The sequence below is a fragment of the Hemicordylus capensis genome, chromosome 12 (assembly GCF_027244095.1).
Source record: "Hemicordylus capensis ecotype Gifberg chromosome 12, rHemCap1.1.pri, whole genome shotgun sequence".
NCBI classification, from domain to species: domain Eukaryota; kingdom Metazoa; phylum Chordata; class Lepidosauria; order Squamata; family Cordylidae; genus Hemicordylus; species Hemicordylus capensis.
Genome location: NC_069668.1, coordinates 13,830,022 through 13,856,622, shown reverse-complemented (window position 1 = coordinate 13,856,622; position 26,601 = coordinate 13,830,022). Strand labels below are relative to the sequence as shown.

At 60.7% G+C, this 26,601-nt stretch overlaps 2 protein-coding genes across 4 annotated transcripts; one reads left to right on the top strand and one right to left on the bottom strand.

The window, feature by feature from the left end:
- Positions 1-415: 415 nt before the first annotated feature.
- On the bottom strand, positions 416-13,727 carry SARM1 (sterile alpha and TIR motif containing 1). Its single transcript, XM_053275334.1, has 9 exons — positions 12,956-13,727; positions 8,509-9,127; positions 7,044-7,256; positions 6,436-6,527; positions 5,202-5,437; positions 4,281-4,383; positions 2,928-3,117; positions 2,488-2,609; positions 416-960 (listed from the first exon to the last, which is right to left on the bottom strand). Exons 1-9 carry the CDS (start codon positions 13,411-13,413, stop codon positions 831-833), a joined length of 2,163 nt encoding a protein of 720 aa, XP_053131309.1. The 5' UTR covers positions 13,414-13,727; the 3' UTR covers positions 416-830.
- On the top strand, positions 13,686-23,859 carry VTN (vitronectin). 3 transcript variants are annotated; one of them, XM_053275331.1, is made up of 9 exons: positions 13,686-14,212; positions 18,111-18,286; positions 18,698-18,817; positions 19,393-19,695; positions 20,191-20,330; positions 21,364-21,520; positions 22,063-22,215; positions 22,661-22,966; positions 23,672-23,859. In XM_053275331.1, exons 1-9 carry the CDS (start codon positions 13,701-13,703, stop codon positions 23,788-23,790), a joined length of 1,986 nt encoding a protein of 661 aa, XP_053131306.1. In that variant the 5' UTR covers positions 13,686-13,700; the 3' UTR covers positions 23,791-23,859. The 3 variants fall into 3 exon arrangements, with proteins under 3 accessions (XP_053131306.1, XP_053131307.1, XP_053131308.1); XM_053275332.1 differs by lacking the exon at positions 22,063-22,215; XM_053275333.1 differs by lacking the exon at positions 22,661-22,966.
- Positions 23,860-26,601: the final 2,742 nt, after the last annotated feature.

Genomic DNA, 26,601 nt, shown 5'->3' with positions numbered 1-26,601 from the left:
GCTCTTTTCTCCTTCCCTCCCCGCCCCAGGTGGGTGGAAACCAAGGACACGGAGCCCGGCTGCAGCCCCTTCCCAGATGTAGCCGCGATTGGCCAAGCTGAGCCCCTCCCACTGCTGGGTCAAGGGCTTGGGACCGTCCCCATCATAGGGATGTCCTCCCCCCCCGCCCCAACTCACTGTAGGGGACCCCAAACCCTCTGTAGCCCTTCGTTTCCAAAGCTGTCTGCAGGGTGGAGCTGCTTGCAAACCGAACAGGAGTAAGACGTTCCAGCCATAGCACACTTCCCGCCCCCTCCCTGCTGCCCCACTTTTACCAGCAGCCGTGGTCCATGTCCTGCATTGACCGGACTAGAAAAGGACTCTGCGTTGGACATGGCCCACCCACCCACCCATTACCGAAGAGGATAGGAACAGATTAAGCCTTCTCCAGCACGGCCTCTTGTCCATGCCAGACCTTTTATTCTTTAATCATCCCCCGGATCGTCCAGAAGCCTCCGGTCGTGGCCTCGCTCTCCTTGTCAACAATGGCAGGGCAGTGGTTCTTGGAAAACAAGACCCCGCTGGATTTAGCAAGGAGGGGTCTCGGCAGGCACAAAGAGGGCGGAGAGCCGCAGGGGGGACGCCGCAAGCAAGGGGAGAAGGAAGGGGCGCGTTTCTCCGCAGAGGTCAGCACCCTCCCCTTCGTGGCCCGTCCGTAAGGGGAGCAGCAAGTATGGACGGCAGGACAGGAGCCGGGTCATGAGGAAGGGCAGCCCCCCAGCCGCCTCCTCCTCCTCCTCCTCCTCAGCCCCACCTGCCCCTTCCCTCGGTGGGGGCAGCTCCTTCCAGGATCAGGCCTGCCCCAGAGGGAGCCCACACTCCAGGCTGTTCTCTGAGCCGGCAGAGGAATCCCGGGAGGAGCGTCCTTGCAGGAAGCGGATGATCTTCTCCACGGTGGCCTCTTGGTACTCGTGGGACCACCTGTGGGGCAAGAGGAAGACAACACACCGCTGAGCAGGGGGGTGGGTGGGTGGGTGGGGCGGGGAGGAGTCCGAGCTGCTCTCTCCTGGAGGCTGACCGCGCAGGGAAGAGACCCCCGGCCGGAGGGAACCCCGTCAGGCTTGGCTTGGGGGTCGCTTGCCCCGTGCGGCAGCATCTGCTCCGAGGACAGAAGGCCCTCCTCCTTGGGCCAATCGCTCCAGCCTCTCCAGGGGCTGAAACCGCGGAGAACCCCTGCCCAGCCGTGTAGACCAGACTGAGCTCGACGGACCAAGGCGGTTTCCGAGGTGCCTGTGCGGTGAACGTGCCTAGCATGGCTTCCCCCAGACCCCAGCCTTTCATCGGAGCAGACAGTTCCCCCAGACCACAGTCTTTTCCTAGAAGTTTCATAGGAAGCTGCCGTCGGCTGAGTCAGACCCTCGGTCCGTCTGGCTCAGCCCTGCCCGCTCTGACAGGCAGCGGCTCTCCAGGGTTCCCAAGGCATTCTGACTCCTTGATGATGTTACATGTATGACTACAACGGATATTTATAGACCGTTTCCCAACAAAAGTCCCCAAAGCAGTTTGCACAGAGAGAGACACCTACACATGCATGCATACATACATACAATGGCTCCCCGCCCCCAAAGGGCTCACACTCTAAAAAAGAAACATGAGAGAGACACCAGCCACTGGAGGGATGGAGAGGGCCAGTTGCTCTCCTCCTGCCTCACTCAAGAGAATCGCCATTTTAGAAAGGTGCCACATTGCTCAGTTAGCAGGGGACGTGTAATGTAATCACACATAATGATGTGATCTTTAATTGAAATAATATAGATATTTAAGATTATGTCCCAGCACTACCTGGAAATAAGCCACTTAATGGCGCAGCGGGGAAATAGCTTGCCTAGGGAGCAAGAGGTTGCCTGTTCAAATCCCTGCTGGTCTGTTTCCCCTGGGAAATGCCTCTATTGGGCAGCAGCGATATAGGAAGACGCCGAAAGGCATCATCGTCTCCTACCGTGCGGGAGGAGATGGCAAAGGGGAAACCCCTCCTGTGTTCTACCAGAGAAAACCACATGGCTTTTCTGTGGGCGCCAGGGGTCGGCACCAACTCAGCGGCACACTTGACTTCACCTGGAGATGCTGACAGAGGTGGAACCGGGGACCTCCTGCATGCAAAGCAGACGCTCTACCCCTGAGCACGGCCCCATCCCCTAAGGGGAATCTCCTGCAGCAGGCGGGGCTCACGTCCCATGTAGTCACCCATCCAAATGCAAACCAGGGCAGACCCTGCTTAGCAAAGAGGACAGTTCCTGCTCGCTACCGCCGTCCTGGCTCTGCTGATCTTCTTCCTCCAGTTACAGCCGCCTCCCACAGGGGGCTCTCCAACTTTGCATTGCAAAATATAACACGAGGCCAAGCTGCATTTTGCAAGGTGTGGGCGCCCTGCTGCCCCTCCACCTGCAGTGGCCCTGGTGCCCTCCGCCCCCCTGCCCCATCAGCTGGGGCGTCTCTGGGGCCACTCACTTGATGCCGTTGAATTTCAGGACGGCGCTCATATCCTTGGGGAGCTGCTCCGGGTCGGGCCACTCAAAGTGGTCCGTGACGGGGATGATGTTCTTCCCGCAGCTGAGGGCGGTGGCAATTTCCTGCAGAGAAACCAAACGCTGACTCCTCTGCTCTGCATCCCACCCGCGGGGTAGTGGCTGGAGTGATGGACTAGGCCCGGGGAGGCCCGAGTTCCAATCCCCTTCAGCCATGAGACTTGCTGGGTGAGACTCTGGGCCGGTCACTTCACTCGCAGCCTCACCTACTTCACAGGGTTGTTGTGAGAAAGAAACCTAAGCATGTAGTACTCCGCTCTGGGCTCCTTGGAGGAAGAGCGGGAGATACAATGGGAAAATAATGCTGCAGGGCCTTCTCCAGATCCCCCCTGGCCCCACCCCACCCCTTCTAGAAGGCCTCACCTTGTGGACCCAGTCCTTGCACTCGGCGTCCCCCATGCATTTATCCAAGGCGTGGGGCGAAAGGACCAGCACAAAGTTGCGGGCGCTCGTCACGCTCTGGATCAGCTTGTCCTCAAACTTCCCGGCCTCCAGTTTCTCCACGTCGAGGAAGACGCTGAAGCCGTGAAGCTGGAGGTGGACCTTCAGGAGGCTGATGGAGAAAGAGATGGGAGGGTGTAGGCAGCCCCAGCCAGATGCTCCGTGGGGCAGCCGGGCACTCGGTCTCCAGCAACAGCCAGCCAGCGCAGGAAGCATCCGAGAGGTAGACTGCTCCTGACCCTGGAGGTGCCCTTTAGCTAGCCTGGCAACAGAGCCTCTCCTGCATGCAAGAAGAAAGCCTCTCCGTGCAAATGGGGGCTTTCCCTTGCAGTGAGACACTGCATGGCTCTCATGCAGAAAGGCCATTAAGACATTTAACTGAACTAACCTGGAACTAATCAATGCTGGTTTAAACTCATTTAAACGACCTTTTTAATCCATGCCGATTTCAGCTCATAAACACTAGTGGAAACTAATTTAAAATTTAAACTGTAATACATGCCCCTTTTCTCCTAGAGAGAGCTGGCTAGGGTGTCGCCGGTCTGCAGACAGAGCCCAGAGGCGAGATGCTGCCGAGCCTCGTTGGGCCATTATGCCGCTCCGTCCTTTGCCTGTTTGGAGACGGACCTGCTTGGAAACCCTCCTGCTCTTCCCTCCTTGTGTTTTTGGCTGATGGGTTCGATGAGATTAGAGACCAACTCCCTGCAGGCAACTCAAGAGAGGTGGTGCTCTGCTCTGAACGGGATTCCTGGGGCTTGCTAACCTTGTATTATTTGTTCATTCATTCATTCATTCATTCCATGTATAGATCGCCCTTCCAAAAATGGCTCAGGCAGATTTACACTAAAATGTAGGCTCCGGTCGCGTTTCTCTTTTCCTACGCGAAAGCTTTCGTGCCTCCCATAGCCTTGGGTCTGGTTCTCTCTCGGGGCAGTCTATCCACGAGCCACGTTTGGAACGAGACTCCTGGGGGCTGCAGCACTGGGTTCCCCTTCGCTCCGGTGCCCGTCGACTGAGCATGCACAGAGTGCGGGTGGACCCTGGGCGGCAGCCCACAAAGGCATCCATATCCTGGAGAAGTCCCCATTTTTAGGTTTCCAATCTCTCGATCTCATTTGGGTTTGTTGGTGTGTTGGTTTGAAAAAGCTTGATTTAGTCTTGAGAGTGGCAGACGGTGTACAGTCAGCATTGCTGGCAGGTGCAGAACATGCATGGACACATGCGCATGCGCGCACAGACACCCCCCCACCCACCCACCCCCAGCAGTCTCCCCACCTGGCTAGCTGGGATCCGGTGCTTCTTCGGTAGCTAATGAAAACATCTGTCCCTTCGGAGCTGGACTTGCCGCTGCTGCACGGGAGCGGGGAGTGGAGCATCTCTGGCGAGGAGACAACGGCAGGGTGAGCTGGGCAGACGCAGCGGCCCACAGACCCTTCCAGGCATCGGAAGTCGTGCTTGAGCGTCCGCAAGGACTCGGGAGGAACGAGCAGAAGAGCACTGGCACTGCTCCCCAAAGGCTCCCCCTTGGATCCGTCCAAACAGACCTCTTTCCTCTCTCTTAAAAAAAGAGGGCTTGTTTCCTACAAAAGCTCGGAGGAGCAGCTGCTTTGGGGCCGGGGCTGTGGGGTGGGCTAGATGATGCCCTGGGAACCCGCGGCTGCTGCTGCCGGCGCCACCGCCACTTGTATGCAGCTTTTCAACCCAAGTTTCCGAAGTGGTTGACACAGAGAGGAAACAAAGATGGTCCCTCCCAGCCAAGATTGGTTCTTGAATCCCCGAGGCAAGTCCCGGGCGGTCTAGAATCAGGGATGCTCAGCGTTGGGTCCCCAGATGTGACTGGGCTTCAACTCCCATCACCCCCCCCCCACCACCACCACCACCACCAAAGGCGGCTGGGGCTGGGGATGAGGCCGCTGGGATGAGTCCAACAGCACCTGGGGATCCAACAGTGGAGAATCCCTGCTTGCAGGGTTTCTCAAGCTTAGGCCCCCAGATGTGGTTGGACTACAACTCCCAGAATCCCCAGCCACAAAGGGCCATGTCTAGGGATTCTGGGCGCTGTAGTCCAACAACATCTGGAGACCCAAGGTTGAGCATCCCTGCTGGTCTAGAGGAGGCCCTGGGGTGCCCCCCAGCCAGCCAGCCAGCCCTCCTCCTTGAGAGGGCTTCGGGGAGCGTCTTCCCCTCGGCGCTCACCGCGTGCGGCCGAGAGGATCCGGACGCGGTGGAAGCCCACCTCCACCTGGCAGTCCTCCTGCAGCTGCTGCTCCGTGACCCGGTGCAGGAAGTTCCGGTCGATGCCGCAGGTCACCAGCGGGTAGGTGTACTGGCGGAACTTGGGGTCCACGTGGCCCAGCCAGTCGGCCAGGTTGCTGTGGTCGCAGGTGGAGTAGTTGGCGTGGGTCTTCAGCTCGGTCAGCTCGCGGGAGAACCTGGGGAGGCGGGAAGGAGCCGGGATGGGGCCACCAGCGTGGGGAGGAGTAGGCCCCGGCCGTGGGGGGGCAGCACCCGTGGGGCCCCCTGTCCCTCCCCAGGGATAAATCTTCGCAGGGCCGGGGACTGCAGGGGGGCTACGATCCAGCGCTGTGTGTGTCAGCTGATGGGGCGAGACCGTCGACACCAGATGCTGCCTCCTACTGAGTCAGACAGACCCTGGGTCCATCTGGCTCACGACTGTCTACACTGACTGGCAGCAGCGACCCCCAAGTCTTTCCCAGGACAACCTGAAGAAGCTGCCAGGAGTTCCTCCTGCGTGCAAAGCAGACGCTCAGCCATTGAGCGGCGGCCTCTTTTGCCATGTACAAAGCTGCCTTATACGGAGCCAGGCCCTCGGTCCGTCTCACTCAGTGTGGTCTACACTGACTGGCAGCGGCTTCCCAAGATTTCCGGCAGGAGTCTTTCCAAGCCCTGCCTGGAGGAGATGCTGCTGCCGCCGCCGCCGCCAGGGATTGAACCTGGGAGCTTCTGCATGCCAAGCAGGGGCTCTGTTGCAGATGCCCTGCCCTTTGGAAGTGGCTGCCTACTGAGTCGGGTCAGCCAGCTCAGTATGGTTTTCACTGACTGGCAGCAGCTTCTTCGGGATCAAAAACCAAAAACGTGCAAACTGATCTTTGTCAGAAGGGTGGCTTTGTGGCCATGGGGCAGGGGTTTGCCTTGTGGGGGTCTTTATGCCTGGAAGACACAAATTGTACGTGGGATTGGTCTTTGACTGCCCTCCCTGGTGCTGTAACCATGACCCTTCTTCTCCTCCTCCTCCTCCCCCTTTTTAAATGGTTTCCAGGCTGCACATAAATCGACTGATGGATGACTTGATCCAGGACATCAAAACAACCCAACCGGAGTGGGAAGCAGAGGCAGGATCTTTGCCCCTCCAGGCCCCTTCCCCGCCTCCCCCTTGCCTCTCGGTCTCCCGGGAAGCCGCGCCCCCCACCTCTTGCGGGTGAGGCTGGAGGCCATGCCCAGGTCCACCCGCAACTCCTCCTCGGTCAGCCTCAGCAGCAGGTCTCCGTCCACCTGGTGCTCCTGCCGGCAGAAGGGAGACGGGGTCATTTCCGCAGCCCAAGCCAGGAGCATCCCAAGAGACTGCGCTGTGGGGAAATCTACATCCATGGGGGGGGGACCATGCCCTGCCTCCTCTGCAGGCCTTGTTCTCTCAAGGGCCTGGGGCGGGGTGGGGGGGAGCTGTATCCCCCCCGCCAAGTTCTCCCTCCTAACCTGGCGCCTCCTACGAATACAACGTGTATTTATAGACGGCTTTTCAACCCAAGTTCCCAGAGCAGTTGACATACAGAAATCCATCCATTCATCCATTCATTCATTCCATGGCTGCCTGTCCCCAAAGGGCTCACGGTCTAAGAAACATCAGCCAGACACCCACAACAGCCCCGGGAGGGCTGCTGTGCTGGGGACGGATAGGGCCAGCTGCTCTCCCCTGGCTCAGTAAAGAGGACCGCCCCTTCCCGAAGGCAGATCAGCCTCCTCCTACCCTGGGCTGCCTCCCCTGGTCCTGCCCGGCGGCCGCCCCTTTGCAAAGCTCACCAGGAACTTGGGGCAGGACTGGACGAAGCCGATCTGCTGGAGCCACTCCTGCACCTCCGGAGGCTTCCAGTTGGGCACGGTGGGCAGCAGGCGGCGGGGCACCTCCGCCCCCATCGCCCGCAGGGCCCTCTTGGCCAGGGCGGAGGTGGTGCCGTTGGCGGAGTAGCAGACGATCCTCTTGAGGCTCTGGATGGCCCCGATCTCGTCGAAAATCTGCAGGTCAGGAGGGGGGACGGGGCGGGGAAAGAGCTGGGGTGAGAGACGCCCCTTGGACGGCTGTGTCCAGCCCCCCATCAAAGGGCCCACCTGGCCAGTGCTGCAGCCGCCACAGCCAGGGAAAGGCCTTCGAGAGGCTGGCGGCATCAGCAGAGCCGGTATCGATGACGAGGCCGAAGTCAAAGGCCACCCGGGCTGCCAGCCTGGGCCAGCTCTCTGGTCCGCCGAGCTCGGTTTTGTCCACACCGACGGGCAGCAGCTCTGCAAGGTTCCCGGCGGGAGTTTTGCCCGACCTGGGCGCCTTCCAGATTCCACGCAACAAGAGGGCTGAAAGGCTTCGGCTTGGCAGGATCGTATTCAAAACGACCCCCAGAATCGCAAACGCCGACAACAGGAAAAGACAGCTACTTTTTTGTCATGCACATGCAACGTGGTAGCACTCTAACGCCAGGATAAAACCCGAAAGGCGTCAGCGGCAATGGGAAGGGCCCCTCGCTGTCAGTGCTGCAGGGACCGCACCGGAGTCACCACCCAGGAAGTGCGGAAGCACACTGAGGAGATCTGCAGCAGTGACCCTGCGGCCGGGCTTAATCGGGAAGCGCCCTGGAGAGGCCTCCCTCCAGGGACTGGACCTGGGACCTTCTGCCTGCAGAGCGGATGCTCTGCCACTGAACTGTCGACGTTCCCGATAAACATATGAAACTGCCATATACTGAGCCAGACCCTTGGTCCCTCTAGCTCAATTGTTGTCTGCACAGACTGGCAGCAGCTTCTCCAAGGCGGCAGGCAGGAGTCTCTCTCCCAGCCCAACCAGGAGATGCTGCCAGGGAGGGAACCTGGGACCTTCTGCAGGCAAAAGGTGTGTGCTACCACGAGACATCATGCAAAGACCTAGAACGTCGCCATCCTTGTTGCTCTTCGTTTTAGAAAATTGCCCATGACTAGCTAAAGACAAGACTCCTCTGTATTGAAGACAAACCCCTTAAGGTTAAAGGCGGGTTATACTTCTATTTACCCCGAAGGACGAGGACTCTGAATGCAAGACGAGGCCCGCTTTCTATCAAACCACTTGGGGGGGGGGGGAAACCTAGTCTTGGATTCAAGTAGCGAGAGCCAGAAAACCAAAACCACCACACACACACCCACGCCCGCCCCATGTACGCCTCTCAACCGCCCTCCCTCCACCAGCGGCCTGCTCAGCGATGAGAGCAACCACAAAGCCCATCGTCCACAGCCCCGCCAGCCGCACCTTGGTCTTCTTCTGCAGGGCCTTGATGTCCGCCTCCACGCACAGGTAGAAGGCGGCCATGCACTGGGCTTCCAGGCGGGAGCTGTCCAGCAGGGGCACCAGGCGCTGCAGGTCGTCGGCCGCCCGGCCCTGGCTGTTGTCGCTGCTGCCCAGCAGGGTGCGGGCGAAGTGCCCGGGGTCGAGGGTGGCGATGAAGGGCTCCACCAGGGCCAGCGTGCCCGAGAGCTCCACCTCCTTCTCCACCTCCTTGTTGGTGGCCAGCACCACGATGGCCAGGCAGGCGTGGAACTGGACCAGGGGGTCGCCCTTGGCGAAGGCCAGCGGGAAGAGCCACTCGGCCGCCTTCTTCTCCACCATCAGCCGCTGGTTGGCCGGCCCGCCGTAGATGGCGCAGTTGGCCAGGGCGGTGGCGCAGTGGCGCAGGACCGCCGGGTCGCTCCCGCGGCACCAGTAGAGGAGGGTGTCGAGGCCCCCGTGGGCGATCAGCTGGAAGCAGGTCTCCTCCGAGTGCTTGAACATGTGCTCCAGGATGCCCGAGGTGCTGCGGGCCAGCGAAGGGTGGTCCCGCTCCTTGGAGAGGCTCAGGACCACCCCCAGCCCCACCCGGGCGACGCGGTCCCTGGAGACACAGAAGACGACAGGGCAGGGGGTCAGAGCCGGCTGGGGCCCCGAGAGCCGCCGGGCGTCGGCCCCAGTCCACAGGGATGCAGGGCCAGAAAAAACCGGGACAGAAATGGGGGCGGACATCCCGAGCAAGAGGCAGCAAGAAAGAGAGAGAGAGAGCAGCCGCCGGACAGAACTCTGTAATGAACGGCCGGGGTGCAGCCGCGGGGGGCGGCAGTGGCGGTCTGGACACCCTCTCCGCCCCCAGGAAGAAGGCCCTGAGGGTCGCACAGCCCCGGGGAAGCGGCGTGTCTGAAAAGCCACCACTTTGACGTAACTGATGCACCTCTCACTTTTCTAGACTGCCCCTTCATGCTTCTCTGGGCAGTTTGCAAAGAAAAACGCAACAACAGTTGAAGCCTTAGAAAACCAATTAAAACAGCCGTCCATACGACTTTCAAATGTCCACAGTCCCCTGCTAACTGAGCAAAGAGGCATCTTTTTAGAGTGGCGAGTCTCTTTATTCAGCGGGGGGAGAGCAACTGGACCTATCCGTCCCCAGCACAGCATCCTTCCAGTGGCTGTTGCTGGGGGTCTATCATATGTTCCTTTTCAAGATCGGGAGCCCTCTTATCTATTTGTTATTTATTTTTCTCTGCAAACCACTTGGAGAACTTGGGTGGAAAAGGGGTCCATAAATATCCATTGCAGTACTAGCAAAAGCCTCTTGTTAACGATGGCCTAGGAATTTCACAATTAACAATTTCTTGTTAACGATGGCCTAGGAACGTATTTCAGAGGCAATCCTTTGGGAAGTTTTGTCAGGCTGCGTTCCTGCTGCACTCCCGGCATCCTCGCTCTGGATGTCAGCCGGTACGTTCAGAAATAATCAAGTCACACAATCCATTTTCATGGCACGGTGTGAGATCGGACAAACAGGACATTGTGAGGAAGCCGAAGCAAACGCTACATAAGGGACGTCACACTTTCGGACAAAGGGCAACTTTTGGAAGAGCGGGCAACCTTTTCCTTTCCTGACACCAGCTGGGGCAGAAACAGGTTCCTAACAGATGTGTGTGTGAGGCTGATCTTTTGAGTTTTTAAAAAACTTCTACTTTATTTACTTTTACTTTTTTGTTTGTTTTGTTTAGCTCAGCTGGGCTGGCGTGGGAGGGTGTGTGTGTGTGTGTGTGTGTAAGAGAGAGGAGAGCCGATCTTGTGGCAGCGAGCATGAACGGTCCTCTTTGCTAAGCAGGTTCCACCCTGGTTTGCATTTGGATGGGAGGCTAGAAGCATGAGCACTGTCAGATATTCCTCTTAGGGGATGAGGCCACAGCTCAGTGAACAAGCACCTGCCTGCAGAAGGTCCCAGGTTCAATCCCTGGCGGCAGCATCTCCAAGACAGAGACTCCAGAGAGAGACATTCCTGCCTGCAGCCTGGGCGAAGTTGCTGCCAGTCTGGGTAGACAGTCCTGAGCTAGTGGGACCAAGGGTCTGACTCAGTGCAAGACGGCTTTGTGTGCATGTGTACACACAGACACACACAGACACACAAGCCAGGGCTTTGCTCTATGGTGTTCTGCTTTTGGCGGGGATCTCAGGCATTGGAGGCGTTTGCACTGTCGGCTGGAGCCCGTGAGGAGGGAGAGCTGCAGCCAGGCGCCCTTTTCCGGGAAGTGGGTGGGGGAGGCCATCTGTTTCGGGAACCGCTTGGCTCACCCAGGCTGGCTGGTGCTGACCTGGAGCTAGAGAAGGCAGCCCCGAGTGTCCCGATGCCTCCAGCCTGCCCCCTCCTGCAGTGCTTCGGGGATGCCCGGTCTCAGGGCAGACACCGCAGACACCTTCCTGCAGCTAAGCAGGTCTTGGTGTGGCCAGCACCTGGATGGGAGACCCAGGCAAGTCCCCCCTTGGGGTCGGGGCCACATGCAGACGGCATCTCCAGGAAGGGCTGGGAGAGACTCCGGCCTGCAAGCCCAGAGAGCTGCTGCCAGCCAGAGCAGGCAATCCTGAGGGAGGTGGGCCAGCGGTCTGACTCTGCGTAAGCGGAAGGGAAGCCCTGGTCCAAATCCACCATCCGTCATAAAGCTCGGACTAGTCACCACCTCTCAGCCTAGCCCACCTTGCAGGGCTGTTGGGAGGACGAACCAGAGTCTGGGGAGGGAGCGTCTCTGAACAAGGGCCGGAGAGAAGGGCAGCAGGTCGTTCCTGCCTAGGAGCTTGGGAAGCCGCCTTCGGCCGCGTCAGACCCTCGTCGCTCCGTCTCGCTCGGGGTTGTCTGCCCAGCCCTGACCGGCAGCTGCTCTCCAAGGTCCCAGGCTCCGGGGTCTCTCTCAGCCCTGCCTGCAGATGCTGCCGCCTGGGAATGAATCTGGGGCCTCCTGCACGCAGAGCGGAGGAGGCGGCTCTACCACTGAAATGCCCCACAGCTTGCATGCCAGGAGACAGCGTGATCCAAGGCAAGGGGGGTACCAGCGAGAGAGCGGCCTAACAGAGCTTCCCCACTCATTGCACGGGCGCAGCAGGGAAGCGGGTGCAGTTTGACACCCTCCCCTTTCTCCGGAAGGCCTCCAGGCCACCCCTGAATATACCCCCGAGGGTCGCACAGCCCTCGGGGGCATATTTTTTAATCGTAAACCGCCCAGAGACTTGAGTTTTGAGTGGTATAAAATGTGTTAAATAAATGAATGAATGAATGTGAACATCAATCTTTCCAGGTGGCACAGAGAGGGCTTCCTCCAGAAGGGGTGAGCGTCGAAAGCGGCCACTTCCCTGCTGCACAATGGTCCAGCGAGGAAGTCCGGCTCCGCTTCTCTCTGGCAGTGGGTCCTTGCTCTGGACGCCAGCCCGCATCCCTCTGCCTCTGGGGTGCCACATCTTTGCGGGGCTGCCAGCTGCCTGTCCCTAAAGGCAACCCACGGTGCCCAAGCCGCAGTACAGGCTGTTCCTGGCCGCATGGAACAGGACAAGCCGCCCCTCCCACCGCAGGGATGAGGGAGCGGGGCGGGCGCGGCCACTTCCTTGTGCCAGGAAGCAACCCGGTGGATTTGTCCTCCCTCTGTGCGGAGGACGGCTGCCTAATGCATTTCCCCAATTAACCTCCTATCCCGAGCAGCTCTTAAGTGTCTACCTAGCGCAAGGGAGGGGACCCATCACCAACACTGGCCTCTCTCTGCACAAACAGCCCGGCCCATCCCTGCTTCCAGGGCTGGCTCCGGCCATGCCGCTTCTCTCTGCAAAAATCAACCCCCCCATCCCGACCCTGTCTGCTTTGCATGCAGAAGGCCCCAGGTTCAGTCCCTGGAAGCAAGGAAGACTCCTGGCTGAAGCTTTGGCAAGCCGCTGCCAGCCAGTGCAGACAATGCCGAGCTCAGTGGACCAAGGGTCTGACTCAGTAGGAGGCAGCTTCCTCGGAGGGGGGGGGGAACTGAGCTGTGGGGACCACGCCACCGAGCGATGGCCCTGATGCCCAAAGCGGCCTCCTGAAGGTGATAGGAATGATCTAATGATTCAGAATTATAGACTGACCGGTGAAGAGCGGTCGCCTCATGAACCCCTTCGACTGAGTCTGCCGCTCTTTGGTCCATCCAGCGGCCTACACTGACTGGCAGCCGCTCTCCCAGGCTCCAGGCAAGAGTCTTCCCCCGTCCTGCCGGAGATGCTGCTGCCAGGGGTTGGCCCGGGGGAGCTTCTGCCTGCACCATAAGGCTGCTTCAGGGAGCAAAGAGCCCTTCCCAGTGCAAGCCAAGGCAACCCCTATTTCGCCAAGGGGATGGGCCCGTGCTGGCAGCCCAAGATGGCCCCCCACCCCACCCCACCCCACCCCCCTCCCCGCCTCCCCACTCGCCTGTTCTCGGCCACCAGGATCTGCTCCAGCAGCCGGCCCGCCTGGCACTTGGTCTCCAAATCGGCGGACTGGAGCAGGGAGAGCAGCAGGTCCAGGCCCCCCTCCAGGCGGATGCCGTCGCACAGGCCCTTGGCCACCTCCCGGCCCACGGCCGGCATCACCCAGGCTTCTTCCACCAGGGCCAGGATGGCCGCCATGCCGCACTGGAGGTCTCTGGGCCCCACCGCCTGCTTGGTGGCCGAGATGGCCTGGTGGAGGTCGGGCAGGGCCCGGTGGAGGGCCTCCCGGATGTCCCTGCTCAGGCCCGCGGTGGTGGGGGAGGCCGCCTCCGGGGAGGAACCCTCTGCCCACCAGCCCCCCCACGGGCTGCCCGGGCCAGGCCCGGCGGCTGCTTCCAGGCTGCTGCCCATGGCCAAGCGGCACAGCTTGGAGGCGGAAACCAGCAGGGGCAGGACCATGGGGGGCAATGCGGAGGGGGGCAGGTCACAGCGGCATCTGCAGGGCTCACTCGCTCGGTAGGGATGGGGGAGCAGCGGAGAGGGCAGGGAGAGAGGCGGTTTGCATGAGGAGGAGGCAGGCAGGCAGCAGGGATGGGAGGCAGGCAGGCAGGCAGGCAGCAGGGCAAAGGGCTGCAGGGCCAGGAGAGGGGCTGCTAGACTCTGGGGATGCAGGGCTCTCCGGGCAGCAGCATCCGCAGCATCCGCCGCATCCCAACCTCTCCTGCTCCTCCCCTCCTCTGGCGCTGATGTCACCCCTCCCAAGGAAGGACCGCCTCGGCCAGGAGGCTGCTCCGTTGCCAGGGCAACAGCATCCTCCTCTCCTCTCCCGGATGCTCCCGCTCTTGGGAGGAGGTGTAGCCCAGCCGGGCTCCAGGCATCAGGCAGTTCTCGATGCTGGGCCCAGCTCGCTGCAGCGGCTGCCCATGGCTGCAGGCAGGAGCAGCCCTGCCGGGAGATGCACAGACACAGACACAGACACAGACACCCCACGCCCCCCTTTTTCCTATCGGGCAGGTGCCTGGCGGGCTTGGCGTTCGCTGGGAGGCCACTTCTGCCTGGCTGCGTCTGCAGCAGCTTTGGAGCCAAGCCGGGCTGTCCGAGGAGCGCAGTCCGTCACCCAGACTAATCCTCTGGCCGGCTGCTGCGGAGACGGAGAGCCGGGCCAGCAGCAAGGAGGGCGGTGTGGCGCGGCGTGGCCCGTCTGGCCCCAGAAAACGCAGGCCGGAGTCCAGGCCCTCAGGGAGGGGGGCGTGTGCAGGTAACACGGCTTGCCATCCTTTGGGGACGGGCCCAACGGGCAGCTTCTTTGGGAGGGGCGACCAGGGCCGCACTGGGTTTCAGCCGCGAACAGCAGGGGTGGATGGCTGGGAGTCACGGGCTCAGGACCCTGGACTCGGGCTGCCTGCGTGCAGGTGTGGCATCGGAAGCTGCCTTGTACAGAGTCTGACCCTTGGTCCTTCTAGCTCGGGACTGCTTACACTGGCTGGCAGCAGCGTCTCCGGGGTTCCAGGCTCAGGGGTCCCTCCCAGCCCTACCAGGAGATGCTGCTGCCGGGGAGTGAACTGGGAGACCTTCGGCGTGCCAAGCAGAGGCACTGAGCGATGACCCCGCTCCCTAAGGGGAATGTGGCTGATTCTCTTCCTTGAGCAGGAGGAGAGCAACTGGCCCTATCCAGCCCCAGCACAGCATCCCTCCCGTGGCTGTTGCTGGGGCCTGTCTTGTGTTTCTTTCTTTTTTAAAGATGGTGAGCCCTTTGGGGGACAGGGAGCCCCCTTATTCATTCATCCACTCTGTCAACCGCTCTGGAGATTTTTGCAGGAAAGCAGTATAGGAATTGTTGCTGCTGTTGACTGTCTGACAGCAGAGAGGGCTGACACGTCGTCACCCACGCCAAGGCACACCCGGGCAGACCCTGCTCAGCCAAGGGGGCCATCCACGCACCCCGGGGCCAGCTGGTGCCTCGGTGAGGGGAGCGAGTCCAGGGATTGGCGACTCTTCTTGAACCGGCTGGAGCCGGGCAGGTGTCTGTCCGTCCCCCCCGCCCCCCGCTCCTGCCCCAGAACTAGAATCCACTTAAAGGCTCTGACTGCTAATCCCTGCTCTGGACGCTCAAGCCTGCTCTGGAGAGGAAAGCGGCCCCTCAGACCGGCCAGACCAGGATTGGGAGCCCATTAACTGGGGGGAGAAGAGCCAGCCTTGCAGCAGCAGGCGTGAATGGCCCCCTTTGCCAAGCAGGGCTCGCCTTGGTTCGCATTTGGATGGGTGGGGCCACAGGCTCAGTGGAAGAGCCTCTGCTGGGCCTGCGGGAGGCCCCAGCTTCAACCCCGGGCAGGGCTGGAAGAGACTCCTGCTGGAAACCCTGGAGAAGCTGCTGCCAGTCAGTGAAGGCGGTACGGAGCCAGGGGGGCCCGGGGTCGGGCTTGGCACAAGGGCCCTGTATCCCTGCGTGATTACTTGTGGCTTGGGTGGAACCGCCTTCCCCAGGACCCCTGCAGGTCCTGTGTCTTGGGCGGTGACCGCGTTCCAGACCGCGGGGAGGGTCACAGGCTGAGGACGAAGGAGCAGCGACCCCGCCTGACCGCTGGGGACCCCTTGGAACGGGCAGAAAAGCAGGCAGGGAGCAGAAGCTGGAGGTGCCGTGATCCCGCTGCACGGCCTGCTGCGGCCTCTCCTGCTTGCAGACGTGTCGCTAAAACCGAGATCCCAAACCCACGGCTTCGGACGACACGCCGCAGAGAGGAACGTGGGCAGGCGTGGATGCAGAGCGAGTGGTTCGCTCACGGCTCCATTCAATGCGAATGAAGTGGGCACTGGAGGGAATGATCGATGGACTCCAGCCCTCATTGACAGACTAATCCATTAAAGACTAGTCAACCGAACTAATGAAAGCTTGCAGCTCTTATCAGGAAGTGGCCTTATATCGAGTCAGATCCTTGGTCCTTTGAGTGGACGGCCATTTACTCCAATCTGCTGCACCCTGGGTCCTGCTCAACTCCTATAATCCCTGGCCACTGTGGCAGGGGATGATGATGATGATGGGAGTTGTAGTCCAAAAGCAGCTGGGGGGCCTAAGTTCAGCCGGCCTGCTCTGCTCTGACTGGCAGCCGCTTCTCCCAGGTTCCAGGCAGGCGTCTCTCTCGGCCCTCCCTGGAAATCCTGCCGGGAACTGAACTTGGGGTGCGCTGCCACTTGGAAGAGGGACACACGAAGCTGCCAAAGAGTGACTCTGGCCGTTTATCCATCTCGCTCAGGACGGGCTACACTGACTGGCAGCGGCTCTCCGAGGATTCAGAGAGGGGTGTTTCCCGGCCGTACCGAGCAGGGCTGCCAGGGACTGGACGGGGGACCTTCTGCATGCTCAGCAGAGGCTCCGGCACGGAGCTCCTGTCCTCTCCTAGAGGTGACATAAGAAGATGCTGCCGTCTGCTGAGTCAGATCCTTGGTCCTTGTCGCTCAGGACTGTCGACCCTGACTGGCAGCATCTTTCCAAAGTGTCCCAGGCAGGGGTCTTTCCCAGCCTTACCCAGAGATGCTGCCCAGGGCTGGACGGGGGACCTTCTGCCCAGACAGCAGATGCCCAACCCTGAGCCATCGAGCAGCCTCGAGCCATTTCAGAAAGGGCCGTAAGAGGCTGGTCACTGGCCTGCTCTTTGCCCCCGAAGTGAATCAGAGCCAGAGAGGAGGGAAAGGAGGAGAGAGAAAGGCAGGAGCTGGAAGAAGGGGCAGCCCGAGTTCAGATGAATCAGTAACGAGGCTGAATCGATCCAGAGCAAACTCCACCACGCCGTGTTTGCAGGGCGCGGTTCCCTGATAACTGGGCCAGGAGGCCCCTTCTTGAAGGGGTGGTTCTCCCGACGACTGAGCAGGGGGAGAGCAACTGGCCCTCTCCGTCCCCAGCACAGCATCCCTCCGGTGACTGTGGCTGGTGTTGATCTGATCTTTCTTTTTGAGATGGTGAGCCCTTTGGGGACAGGGAGCCATCTGGTCTATTGTTGATGGATCATTTCTCTGTGTCAACCTCTTTGGAAACGGCTGTTGAAAAGTGGCAGATAAATATTTGTTGTAGAAGTAGTAAAAAACAAAAACAAACCCCGTTTAACACAAAACGGATTTAAACAATATGCAAAAAAACATCAATATTTATAGACCGCTTTTCGGGAAAAGTTTCCAAAGCGGTTCACATAGAGAAAGAATGAATAAATAAATAAGATGGCTCCCTGTCCCCAAAGGAGTCACAACGCAGAAAGAAACATAAGATAGACACCAGCATCAGTCACTGGAGGGATGCTATGTTGAGGGTGGATTTTAGAATGTTAAAATTTTTTAAAAAGTTTCAAGACCATTTTAGACCAATCAAAAACATTCAAGAACAATTTAAAAACCTTGGAATGCCAAACAAATAAGTTATCACCTCTTCTTCACGGCTACCCCCAAATGATCAGGGTAAAAGCTGCAGCCTTTGCACAGAGCAAAGGCTCAGGGTTCGAGTAACAATGAACCCACGGCTGTCCTCTTTGAGGGACATTTTATCTATTTATTTAGTACATTTATATCCCGCCCCACACACCAATGTCCCTGGGCAGTGCACAACCATATAAAACCATTAAAACATTAACATCATTACAACAGTTTAGAATACAATAAAAACTCTAAAACCGAAACTTTAAAACTCTGGACTAAAAGCCTGACTAAACAGGTATGTTTTTAGGTCCTTCTTAAAAACATTCAGAGAAGGGGAGACTCTGATTTCATTAGGGAATGATGTATCCGTTGGTTTATTCCAGAGTCCCGGCTCCTTTTGGCATTCCTGCCGGTGTTCGTTTCCAGTCTAGTCACCCAGCAAGTCTCATGAGGCTGAAGTGGGATTTGAACTCGGGTTTCCCCAGTCCTAGTCCAGCACTCTAACCACGACTACACCACACTGGCTCATTCTAATGCAAGCCAGGGAAGACCCTGCTTAGCCAAGGGGCCCATTCCTGCTGGCGACCCACAAGGCCAGCTCTCCTCCTCCTCCTCCTCCTCCGGGAGGGCAAAGCAGCATTCACGCTTCTCCTCCGCTGCTGCAGCTGCAAGACCGGCCCGGCCTCTGTTTGCCCGATGGATGGGCCTGCCATCGGACAATGACCCCCCTGGCCTTGTTTGCTTCCCCGAAACAGGGAGGGCCGGCTGAACAAACACGCTCCGCGGCTGCTGCAGCGGGAGGCTGCTGGAGCCCCACCACCACCACCACCACCTCCTCCTCCAGTCAGACAAGGACGGTCGCCTGCCCGGCTGCTCGCCATGAGGCTGCTGTTGCTGCTGGTGACCCTGCCGCTGGCCTTCGCTGCCGAGGGTGAGTGCCCCACTCTCCATCTCCGCCCCACTTGGAGCTGGAAGTGGGCATCACTGGGAAGCGGGTGGGAAATCACCAAGAAGGCTCATAGGATCTTGCCCGGGGACAAGTCGGGGATGCTGCCAGGGAGGGCCCTTGCCACCTTCTGCATGCATGCCAAAGCTGGCAGGAGCAGCAGCCCCAGGGCTCACACCTGCAGCCCCACCCCACCCCAATGCAAACCAGGGTGGGCCCTGCTTAGCGAAGGGCCCCCTTCCTGCTTGCTGCCCACAAGGCCAGCTCTTCTCCCGGACGCTCCGTTCCTTGCAGAGGAGCCCTGGCCCCCCAGGGAGCTGCGGGCCCCTTGCCCCGAGGGCCACCCTGCCGCCCCTCCCCTCCCCTCACTTGGGGTTCTCCCCCGCTGCTCCCCAGAGTCCTGCGAGGGCCGCTGCGACCTGGGGTTCGACGCCCTGAAGAAATGCCAGTGTGACGACCTCTGCATCTACTACCAGAGCTGTTGTACCGACTACGCCGCCACGTGCAAGAGCAAAGGTTCGACCCGGGGTGCCCTGCTAGATGCCAAAGAGATTGGGGGTGGGGGGCAGCTCCTCCCCCTTCCGTGGTTTCTGGAGCGTGCCTTTGCTCACGCTCCTGTCTGTGCCTCCGTCTTAGAGGTCTGGGTAGGACAATAAGACGCTGCCACCGAATGAGTCAGACCCTTGGTCTGTCCAGCTTAGGATTGTCTACACTGACCGGCAGCAGATCTCCAGGGTTCCAGGCGGGGGTCTTTCCCAGCCCTACTTGCAGATGCTGCCAGGGGCTGGACCGGGGACCTCCTGCGTGCAAAAGCCGACGCTCTGCCACTGAGATACGGCCCCATTCCGTACAGGGAATCTCTTCCTAGTGCTCACGTGTAGTCCCCCATCCAAATGCAAAGCAGGGCAGACCCCGCTTAGCAAAGGGGGTACTTCATGCTCGGCTGTAGGGCTGGCTCTTCTCCCCTAAGATGAGAAGAGCCCGGCGCTGGTCAGGATTTGAACCCGGGCCCCGCATGGGGCAGGCAAGGTTTGAGCCCCTAACCACCAGTGCCGGCCTCCCTTGTGACGGCCGTTCCTTCCCCGCCACAGTCACCCGCGGAGACGTCTTTCTGCAGCCCGAGGATGAATACCCGGATTACTACGACCCCGACCTCCCCAACGTCACCACCACCGTCCGGCCTGCAACCACCAGCCCGGCCCCAGAGGCCACCACTGGCTACGAGTACGTGTGGGCAGAAGAGCCAGCAAGGGGGACAGAAGAGCCAGCAAGGGGGACAGAAGAGCCAGCAAGGGGGACCGAGGCCACGGACTCCACGGAAGAGACCTTGTGCAGCGGGAAGCCTTTCGATGCCTTTGCCAGTCTGAAGAACGGCTCCATCTACGCCTTCCGTGGTACAGTAGGATCCCCCCCCCTCCTCCTCCTCCGAGCGAGCCCTCAGACTCACCATCTGCAGGTCTTTGGCCGAGTCCAGCCCTTGGTCCACCTAGTTCAGGACTGGCAGCCCTGACCGGCAGCAGCTCCCCGAGGTTTCAAGCAGGGGTCTCTTGCCCCTGGACTTAGAGATGGTGCTGCTGCTGGGACCGAACCAGGGGCCTTCCACCGGCCAAGCAGAGGCCTCTCTGCCCCTGAGCTACGGCCCCATCCCCACAAGAACAGTGGGTTCCTCTGGCACAGGATTGCCCAGACTCCTGCCAGGGTTTCAGGCAGGCGTCTTCCCCAGCCGCATTTGGAGATGCTGCTGCCGCCAGGATTTGAATCCGGGACCTCCCGTGTGCAAGGCAGAGGCCTCTCTGCCCCTGAGCTGCAGCTCCCGAGGCCCTGGACGGTCTCCGCCCCGCCGTGCCCGCCCCGGCGACATGGTCTCCGCTTTTCCTTCCTCAATCCAGGGCGACATTTCTACGAACTCGACGAGAAGAGCGCCAGGCCTGGTTATCCCAAACTGATCGAGGAAGTGTGGGGCATCCCGGGCCCCATTGACGCCGCCTTCACCCGCATCAACTGCCAGGGGAAGACCTACCTCTTCCAGGTGGGGAGCCCCCCCCAACCCTCAGCCCCCCCCCCCCCAGCCTGGATGCAGCCAGCCCCAGCCCCTCTCCTTTGGGGCCCCCCCTCCAAGCCCTTCAGTGGGGCTGACAGTGTGCTTGCTGCTTGGGGGCTGATCACTCTCTGCTTCCGTAGACCAAGCCAAGCAAGACGGGGGGGCCCAGAAGGCCCCACGGTCTGGGGCGGGCCAGGGCTGTTGTCCTGGCAGTCAGCTTCATGGGATGATCCCTGGTCCGAGGGTGGTGAGGGAGGGAGGAGAACTCCCCCCCCCTCTCTCTCCCCACTCTTTCCATGCCTCTGTCAGGTCTCCCCGTAGTCTTTATTTCCCCAGACAAAAGACAAGCACAGAACAGCAGCCCTGCGGCTGGGTCAGGCCCAAGAAGGCCTATCCGGTCCAGCCTGCTGTTTCCCACAGCGGCCCCCCACCAGACGCCCCCTCTGGGGAGCAGCCCCCGCAGATGCAAGCAGCAAGGGCAGGCCCCCTCTCCCTCTCTCCTGCCACTGGGATTGGGAGGCATCGGGCCTCCGAGGCTGGAGAGGGACCCATAGCCATCCACTGACCGGCCTGCTGTCCTCCATGCATGTGTCTCATCCAAGCTGGTGCCCCCCCCACATCCTGTGGCAGAGAGTTCCACAGATCAATGATGTGCTGTGTGAAGGAGGACTCCCTCTTGTGGGTCCTCCCTTTCCCAGCCTTGAGTTTCAGGGGACGCCCCCTGGCTCTAATGGGAGGGAGGGAGGGAGGGGGGACCATCACCTCTGTCCCCCCCCCTCCACGCCATGCCTAGCTGTCTCCCCCTCCGCCACGTCCCCCCTCAGCCGCCTCTTGTCCACATGGACCAGCCCCAGAGGCCGGAAGCAGCCTTGCCTCCCCTCGGGATGGAGGAGGGTGCTCCCGGCCCCGGGGCCTCTGGGTTGCCCTCTTCCTTCGGCACCTTCCCCGGTTCGACAAGACACCCCCCCCCAAGGGTACCCTAACCCTAACCCTAACCCTCCTCCTCCTCCTCCTCCTCCAGGGAAGCCAGTACTGGCGCTTCGACGACGGCCTCCTGGACCCGGAGTACCCCCGGAACATCTCGGACGGCTTCAAGGGGATCCCCCACGGCGTGGACGCGGCCTTCGCGCTGCCCGCCCAGAACTACTTCGCCAGCGAGAGGGTCTACTTCTTCCAAGGTGTGGGGCTGGGCAGGCTGCCCTCCTCCCCAGCTCCGCCGGCCAGTGGGGTCCCGCTGGGGGCGCTGAGCCAGCTGGGGAGGCTGGTGCCATTCGGGGTGGGTGGGGGGGGGAGTGGGGGGCACGGAGGCCCCTCCTCGCGGTGGGTCTTGGCACGGCCCAGGCCCCCAGGGACGGGGAAGAGGCGGCCGCCCGGGGGAGACCTTCCGCTTCTCGGGGCCTGCCGCAGCCAAAGTGTCAAAGCCAAAAGTGTCAAAGCGACTAGCTGGGCCGGCGAGGAATCCCTGCCGGCTCGTCCCCGAGTGCTCAGGACCATCCCTTTCTTGACACACACAATTTCCTGGGCTTGGCGATTCCCGGCCCTACAGAGGCGGGGATCCAGGATGTCCCAGTCGAGGCCCAGCTCGCCACGCTCACCCCGATCCACTCCAGGGGGCCGCTCGTCGCCCCCAATAGAGATAGATATATAGGGAGAGAGATTGTGTGTGTGTGTGGGGTCGGGGGGTCCAGAGCATCAGGAGGCTGCCGCCTCTGCCTTGCAGGGAAGAAATACTGGTCCTACGACTTCACGAAGCAGCCCAGCCGCCAGCAGTGCGAAGAGACGTCCCCCTCGGTGGTCTTTGACCACTACACGCTGCTCCAGGACGACTCCTGGGACGACGTCTTCCAGCTGCTCTTTGGGGGGTCGCGAAGGGGTAAGTGGGGAGGGGGGCTGGACCCCACGCAAAGACTCACACCTGGACCCGGATTCAGACCTCCGCTTCAGAATTGGGGGGGGGGGTCCTACCCAGCTGGGGCTTCCCAGGTCTCCATCCTGCTCCTGGCCTCTGACCTTGGCACACAGTCCAAAGTGGGGGGCGCACCCAGCCCCTGAGTGAGGAGAGCAGGCTTCTCCGACCCCAAGATCAGCCAGGCGTGTTGCCCCTTGGCCTGCATTTCTCCAAAAAAAAAAAAAAACCCAAAAAGGGCCCCAGCGCTGGGAAGGTGGGACGCCCACAACCCCACCTTCAGGGGAAACATCTGGATCTGCCCCGGCCGAAAGAGAGAGAGCCCCTTGGCCTGGGGGAGAGCCGGCCCCTCCCTTGGCCGCCTCTGGGGCCAGGGTGGGGGTCCCTCATGGGCGGCTCTCCCCCTTGCCAGGTGGGGCCAGCAGGCCACGCCCCCTCCTCAGAGACTGGAAGGGGCTGCCCGCCCAGCTGCCGCGCCTGGATGCGGCCATGGTGGGGCGGATCTACGTGTCCCGCAGGGCCCCCCAGCGCCGCTCCGGGAAGAGGCCCTCCCGCCAGCACCGGAGACGGTACCGCAACCGGCAGCGCTGGGGCCGCTGGGACCCCCCGTCCTGGGACTGGCTGGACGAAGCCAGCTCGGAGTCCTCCGACCTGGACTGGCTGTGGGGCAGCGACCCCCCCTGCCAGCCCCTGCAGAGCGTCTACTTCTTTGCAGAAGGTGGGTCCGGGCTGGGAAGGCCGGCCTGATTCTAGCGGGGTGGGGTGGGGGACCATCTGTGCTGTCCCCAAACCTGGCCTGCCGACAGCACCAGCAGGGGGGGGGATGGGATGTTCTTCCGTCCCTTGGCAGAAAGGATGTTCCCTCTCACACACCCCATAACCAGCCTGCGGAACTCACTGCCACAAGGAGCGGTGATGGCCACTAGCTAGGAGCAGAGGAAGTGGCTGCCTATGGAGTCTGATCGTTAGTCCGTCTAGCTCAGGCCTGTCAGCCCGGACGGGCAGAGGCTCTTCTGGGTTCCAGGCAGGAGTTTTTCCCCATCTCTGAAGGGAGATGCTGCCACCAGGGACTGAACCTGGGAGGACCTTCTGCATGCAAAGCAGGTGCTCCGCCACACCGTGTGTCCGGAAGCCTTTGGCCTGTCCTGAATCTCCCAGCACTCAGCAGCTAAGCCAGAGAGAGGGCGGGAAAAGCACCGTCCACACCGTGCACGACTCCATGCCCCTCTCTCTGTCAGACCCATGTCCAGCCGTAAGCTCTGGGGATGCCTGGGGCACCGGAAGCTGCTTTCTGCTACGGAGACAGGCCCTGGGTCCCTCCAGCTCCGGACAGATCGACGGTCCTTGTCGGGGTGGGTGGGGGGCAATCCTACTCCCGGGGCGATGCTCACCGCTTGGCCTCTCTCTCCCCCCCGCCCCCCAGACAAGTACTACCGTCTCAACCTGCAGACGAGGCGTGTGGATACGGTGAAGCCCAGGTACCCCCGCTCCATCGCCAAGTACTGGCTGGGCTGCCCGGAGGAGGAGGAGGACCTGGCCTGAGTTGTCGGGGGCCCCTTCCCGACCCGACACCCGCCGGCAGCCAAATAAAGAGGGAGATCTTCCACCCAACTGTGTGGTCGTCTTTTGAGTCCCCAGAACTCTTCGCATCTTGTGGGGCCCGCCTTGCCGGGGTGGTGGTGGGTGGGAAGTCAGGGTCAGACTAGGTGACCGCCAGGTGACCCTCCTTGGGCTGTGGTTGGCAGGGACAGCCACAGGGTGGCTGGTAGCCCAAGCAGCCGCTGGAGCAGAGGCAAGCTCCCTGCCTGGCCGAGAGAGAGGACCAGCCTTGGTCCGGCTCCGGCCCCTGACCAGGAGGCAGCCCTTGGCTCTGCTGCCAGCCCAGGAGGGCAGCTGCCAGCACCCCCCACCCCTCTCAAGAGGCTTCCCTTCCAGCAGCCAGGCTGGTCCTGAGCAGCTTGGGGGCTCTGGCACTTGGACCCTCCCCCCCCACCTTGTTGGGCTGCCAAGATCCATGGTGGCAGGGGGTGATGGGTGGGGTGGTGCAACATTGACCCAAGCTCAAGCACTGTCCCCTCAGCCAGGACGGGGGGAGCCCACCCTCTTCCGCTCACGATGGGCACTTCCGAGGAGCCCTGCCGGGTCCGGCCCTAGGAGGCCCATCCCGTCCTGGAGCACGTCTCACACGGTGGGGCCCCCCAGTGATGCCCCCCAGACCCACCCTCCACGCCTCTGTCCAAGCCCCTTTGAGCAAGAGGAGGCTCTACCCAGCGGTGGCTCCAGCTCCACAGCTCACCCCCAGAGAGGGCCGGAGTTGGGGCCCTTGGCGCCTCTCGTCAGGGTCCCAGGCGGGGCAGATGGCCGCCGGCCGGCCCCAAAGCACACCGGCCGGGCAGAACTTCAGCCCACGCGCGATGACCTCAGAAGCACCTCCTGGCTGGATGGGGCCCTTTCCTCCCTCCTCGCCCACCAATAAAGGGCTAGGCAGGCACCTCGGAGACCCTCCCAAGCAGGGCTTAAACCTGGGAGGAGAGCTGGGCTGGTGGTGGTGGCCGCAAAGCAGGAATTGCCCCCTTGGCCAAGCAGGGTCCTTTCCGGTTGGCCTTTGGATGGGAGGCTACACCTGCGACTCCCCCCCGTAGGGGATGATGGGGCTGCCACTCGGGGAAGAGCAGGAGGCGCCCAAGTTCCCTCCCTGGCAGCATCGCCAAGACAGGGCTGAGAGAGACACCTTTTATTAGCCCGAGGCCTCCTTCAGGGGCAAACTTAGAAGATGGCCATTAAACCGCTCCCTAAGAACACATTTGGAACCATCTAAACCACAACCGGTCCAGCGCATGACTACTGACTTCTGCAGTATTGCCAAGAGCGCTTTTTACAAGCAAAGCTTCGCCTTTTCCCACCAAGCGGACACCATTCCCAACTGGAGGAGGAGGAGGAGCCCATCGATACGGCTGCCGTCAACTACCCACTTAAAAGGGACACCCCCCTCTTTCATCTGAGCATGGCCAGAGAGTCCGTTCCTCATTCAACCCCTCGAGCGTTCAGTTCCAAAATCCAGTGGGGAATGGGCGAAACAGGCAAAGGTTCATGTAAGCAGGCATGAGCTTGACACGTGATTGATTTTATAGGGTTCCAAATGTATTCTTATGAAGTGGTTTAACTGAAATCTTTCTCACGTGTTATTTTAGTTTGCCCCGGAAGGAGGCCTTCTCTGAATTGCCTTGGGCTAATTCAAGTTCTCCCAGCACCGTGAGACTGTCTCCTTTTTCGCTTTTCTGTTTGGGTGCTTCCTGTTTTACGACAATACGAACACAGCAGATATTTATACACCACTCTTCAACAAAAATTCCCAAAGCGGTTTACAGAGGTATCAACAAATCAAGACGGCTCCCTGTCCCCAAGGGGCTCACAATCTAAAAAAAGGAACAAGAGAGAGACACTGGAAGCAGCCACTGGAGGGATGCTGTGCTGGGGACGGAGAGGGCCAGTTGCTCTCCCGCTGCTCAGCCAAGACAGTCCTCACCACTTTAAGAAGGTGCCTCTTTGCCCAGTTAGCAGGTGCTTTCCCCCCCCATCGGAGACTCCTGCCTGCAACCCTGGAGAAGCCGCTGTCGGTCTGTGCAGACCGTACTGAGCTAGACGAACCAAGGCTCTGACTCCGGTCGGTGTTGCTCTAAGCACCCCTCTGCTGATCCCCCCCCCCGCTTCAGGGAAGGGCCTGGGTCCCAGCTCCAGGAGCCAAGGCAGGCAGTTCAGTGGACAAGCCAGGCTGGGAAGACCCAGTGACCCCCCCCCCCCCCCCCGTTGCAAGGCAAGCCAGCCCCGCCAACCAGAACACAAGGACATGGCCCTGGCTTCAGCAGGGGAGCCGGGAGGGGCTGCCCCATCACTCCCAGCAGAGACCCTCCCCACCCTGGGCAGCCAGAGCCAGCACTTTTAAGCCCCGGCTCTGCGTGCAGAAGCTCCCGGGGGCCCCCAGCCTCTCTGGGAATGCCCTGGAGAGATGCGATCAGCCCCGACAGGCGGCTGGGAGCAGGATGGACCAGTGACCCGGCTCCGTACAAGGCAGCATCATGTTTAGGGTACACTGCCCTTGAACCTGGAGGCTCGGCTGAAGTCATCATAGCAAATTGCTGCAGACTGATTTCTCCACAAGCTTCTTCTTCTTCTTTTAAAAGCCATTTTCCCAGTTATAAGGAAGCAGGATCGGTTACGGTGCATTTCTCCTGGCTAAGAGGAGAAACCTTCCGGTCTCCCCCCAGCAGCATCTGCTCAGGCTACAGGGTGGCGGAGGGAGCAAGAGGTCCAACAGCCAGAAGGGTGCTTTGAAATCAGTCACAGCACTGCAAG

Coding starts and splice junctions, on each gene's coding strand:
- SARM1 (XM_053275334.1), bottom strand. CDS start 13,413: ATGGTCCTGCCCCTGCTGGTTTCCGCCTCCAAGCTGTGCCGCTTGGCC. Junction 5,438..6,435: donor TCCAGCCTCACCCGCAAGAG/GTGGGGGGCGCG, acceptor CCGCCTCCCCAG/GTTCTCCCGCGAGCTGACCG. Junction 2,610..2,927: donor GCAAGGACTGGGTCCACAAG/GTGAGGCCTTCT, acceptor GTTTCTCTGCAG/GAAATTGCCACCGCCCTCAG.
- VTN (XM_053275331.1), top strand. CDS start 13,701: ATGTCACCCCTCCCAAGGAAGGACCGCCTCGGCCAGGAGGCTGCTCCG. Junction 18,818..19,392: donor CGCCACGTGCAAGAGCAAAG/GTTCGACCCGGG, acceptor TCCCCGCCACAG/TCACCCGCGGAGACGTCTTT. Junction 22,216..22,660: donor CTTTGGGGGGTCGCGAAGGG/GTAAGTGGGGAG, acceptor CCCCCTTGCCAG/GTGGGGCCAGCAGGCCACGC.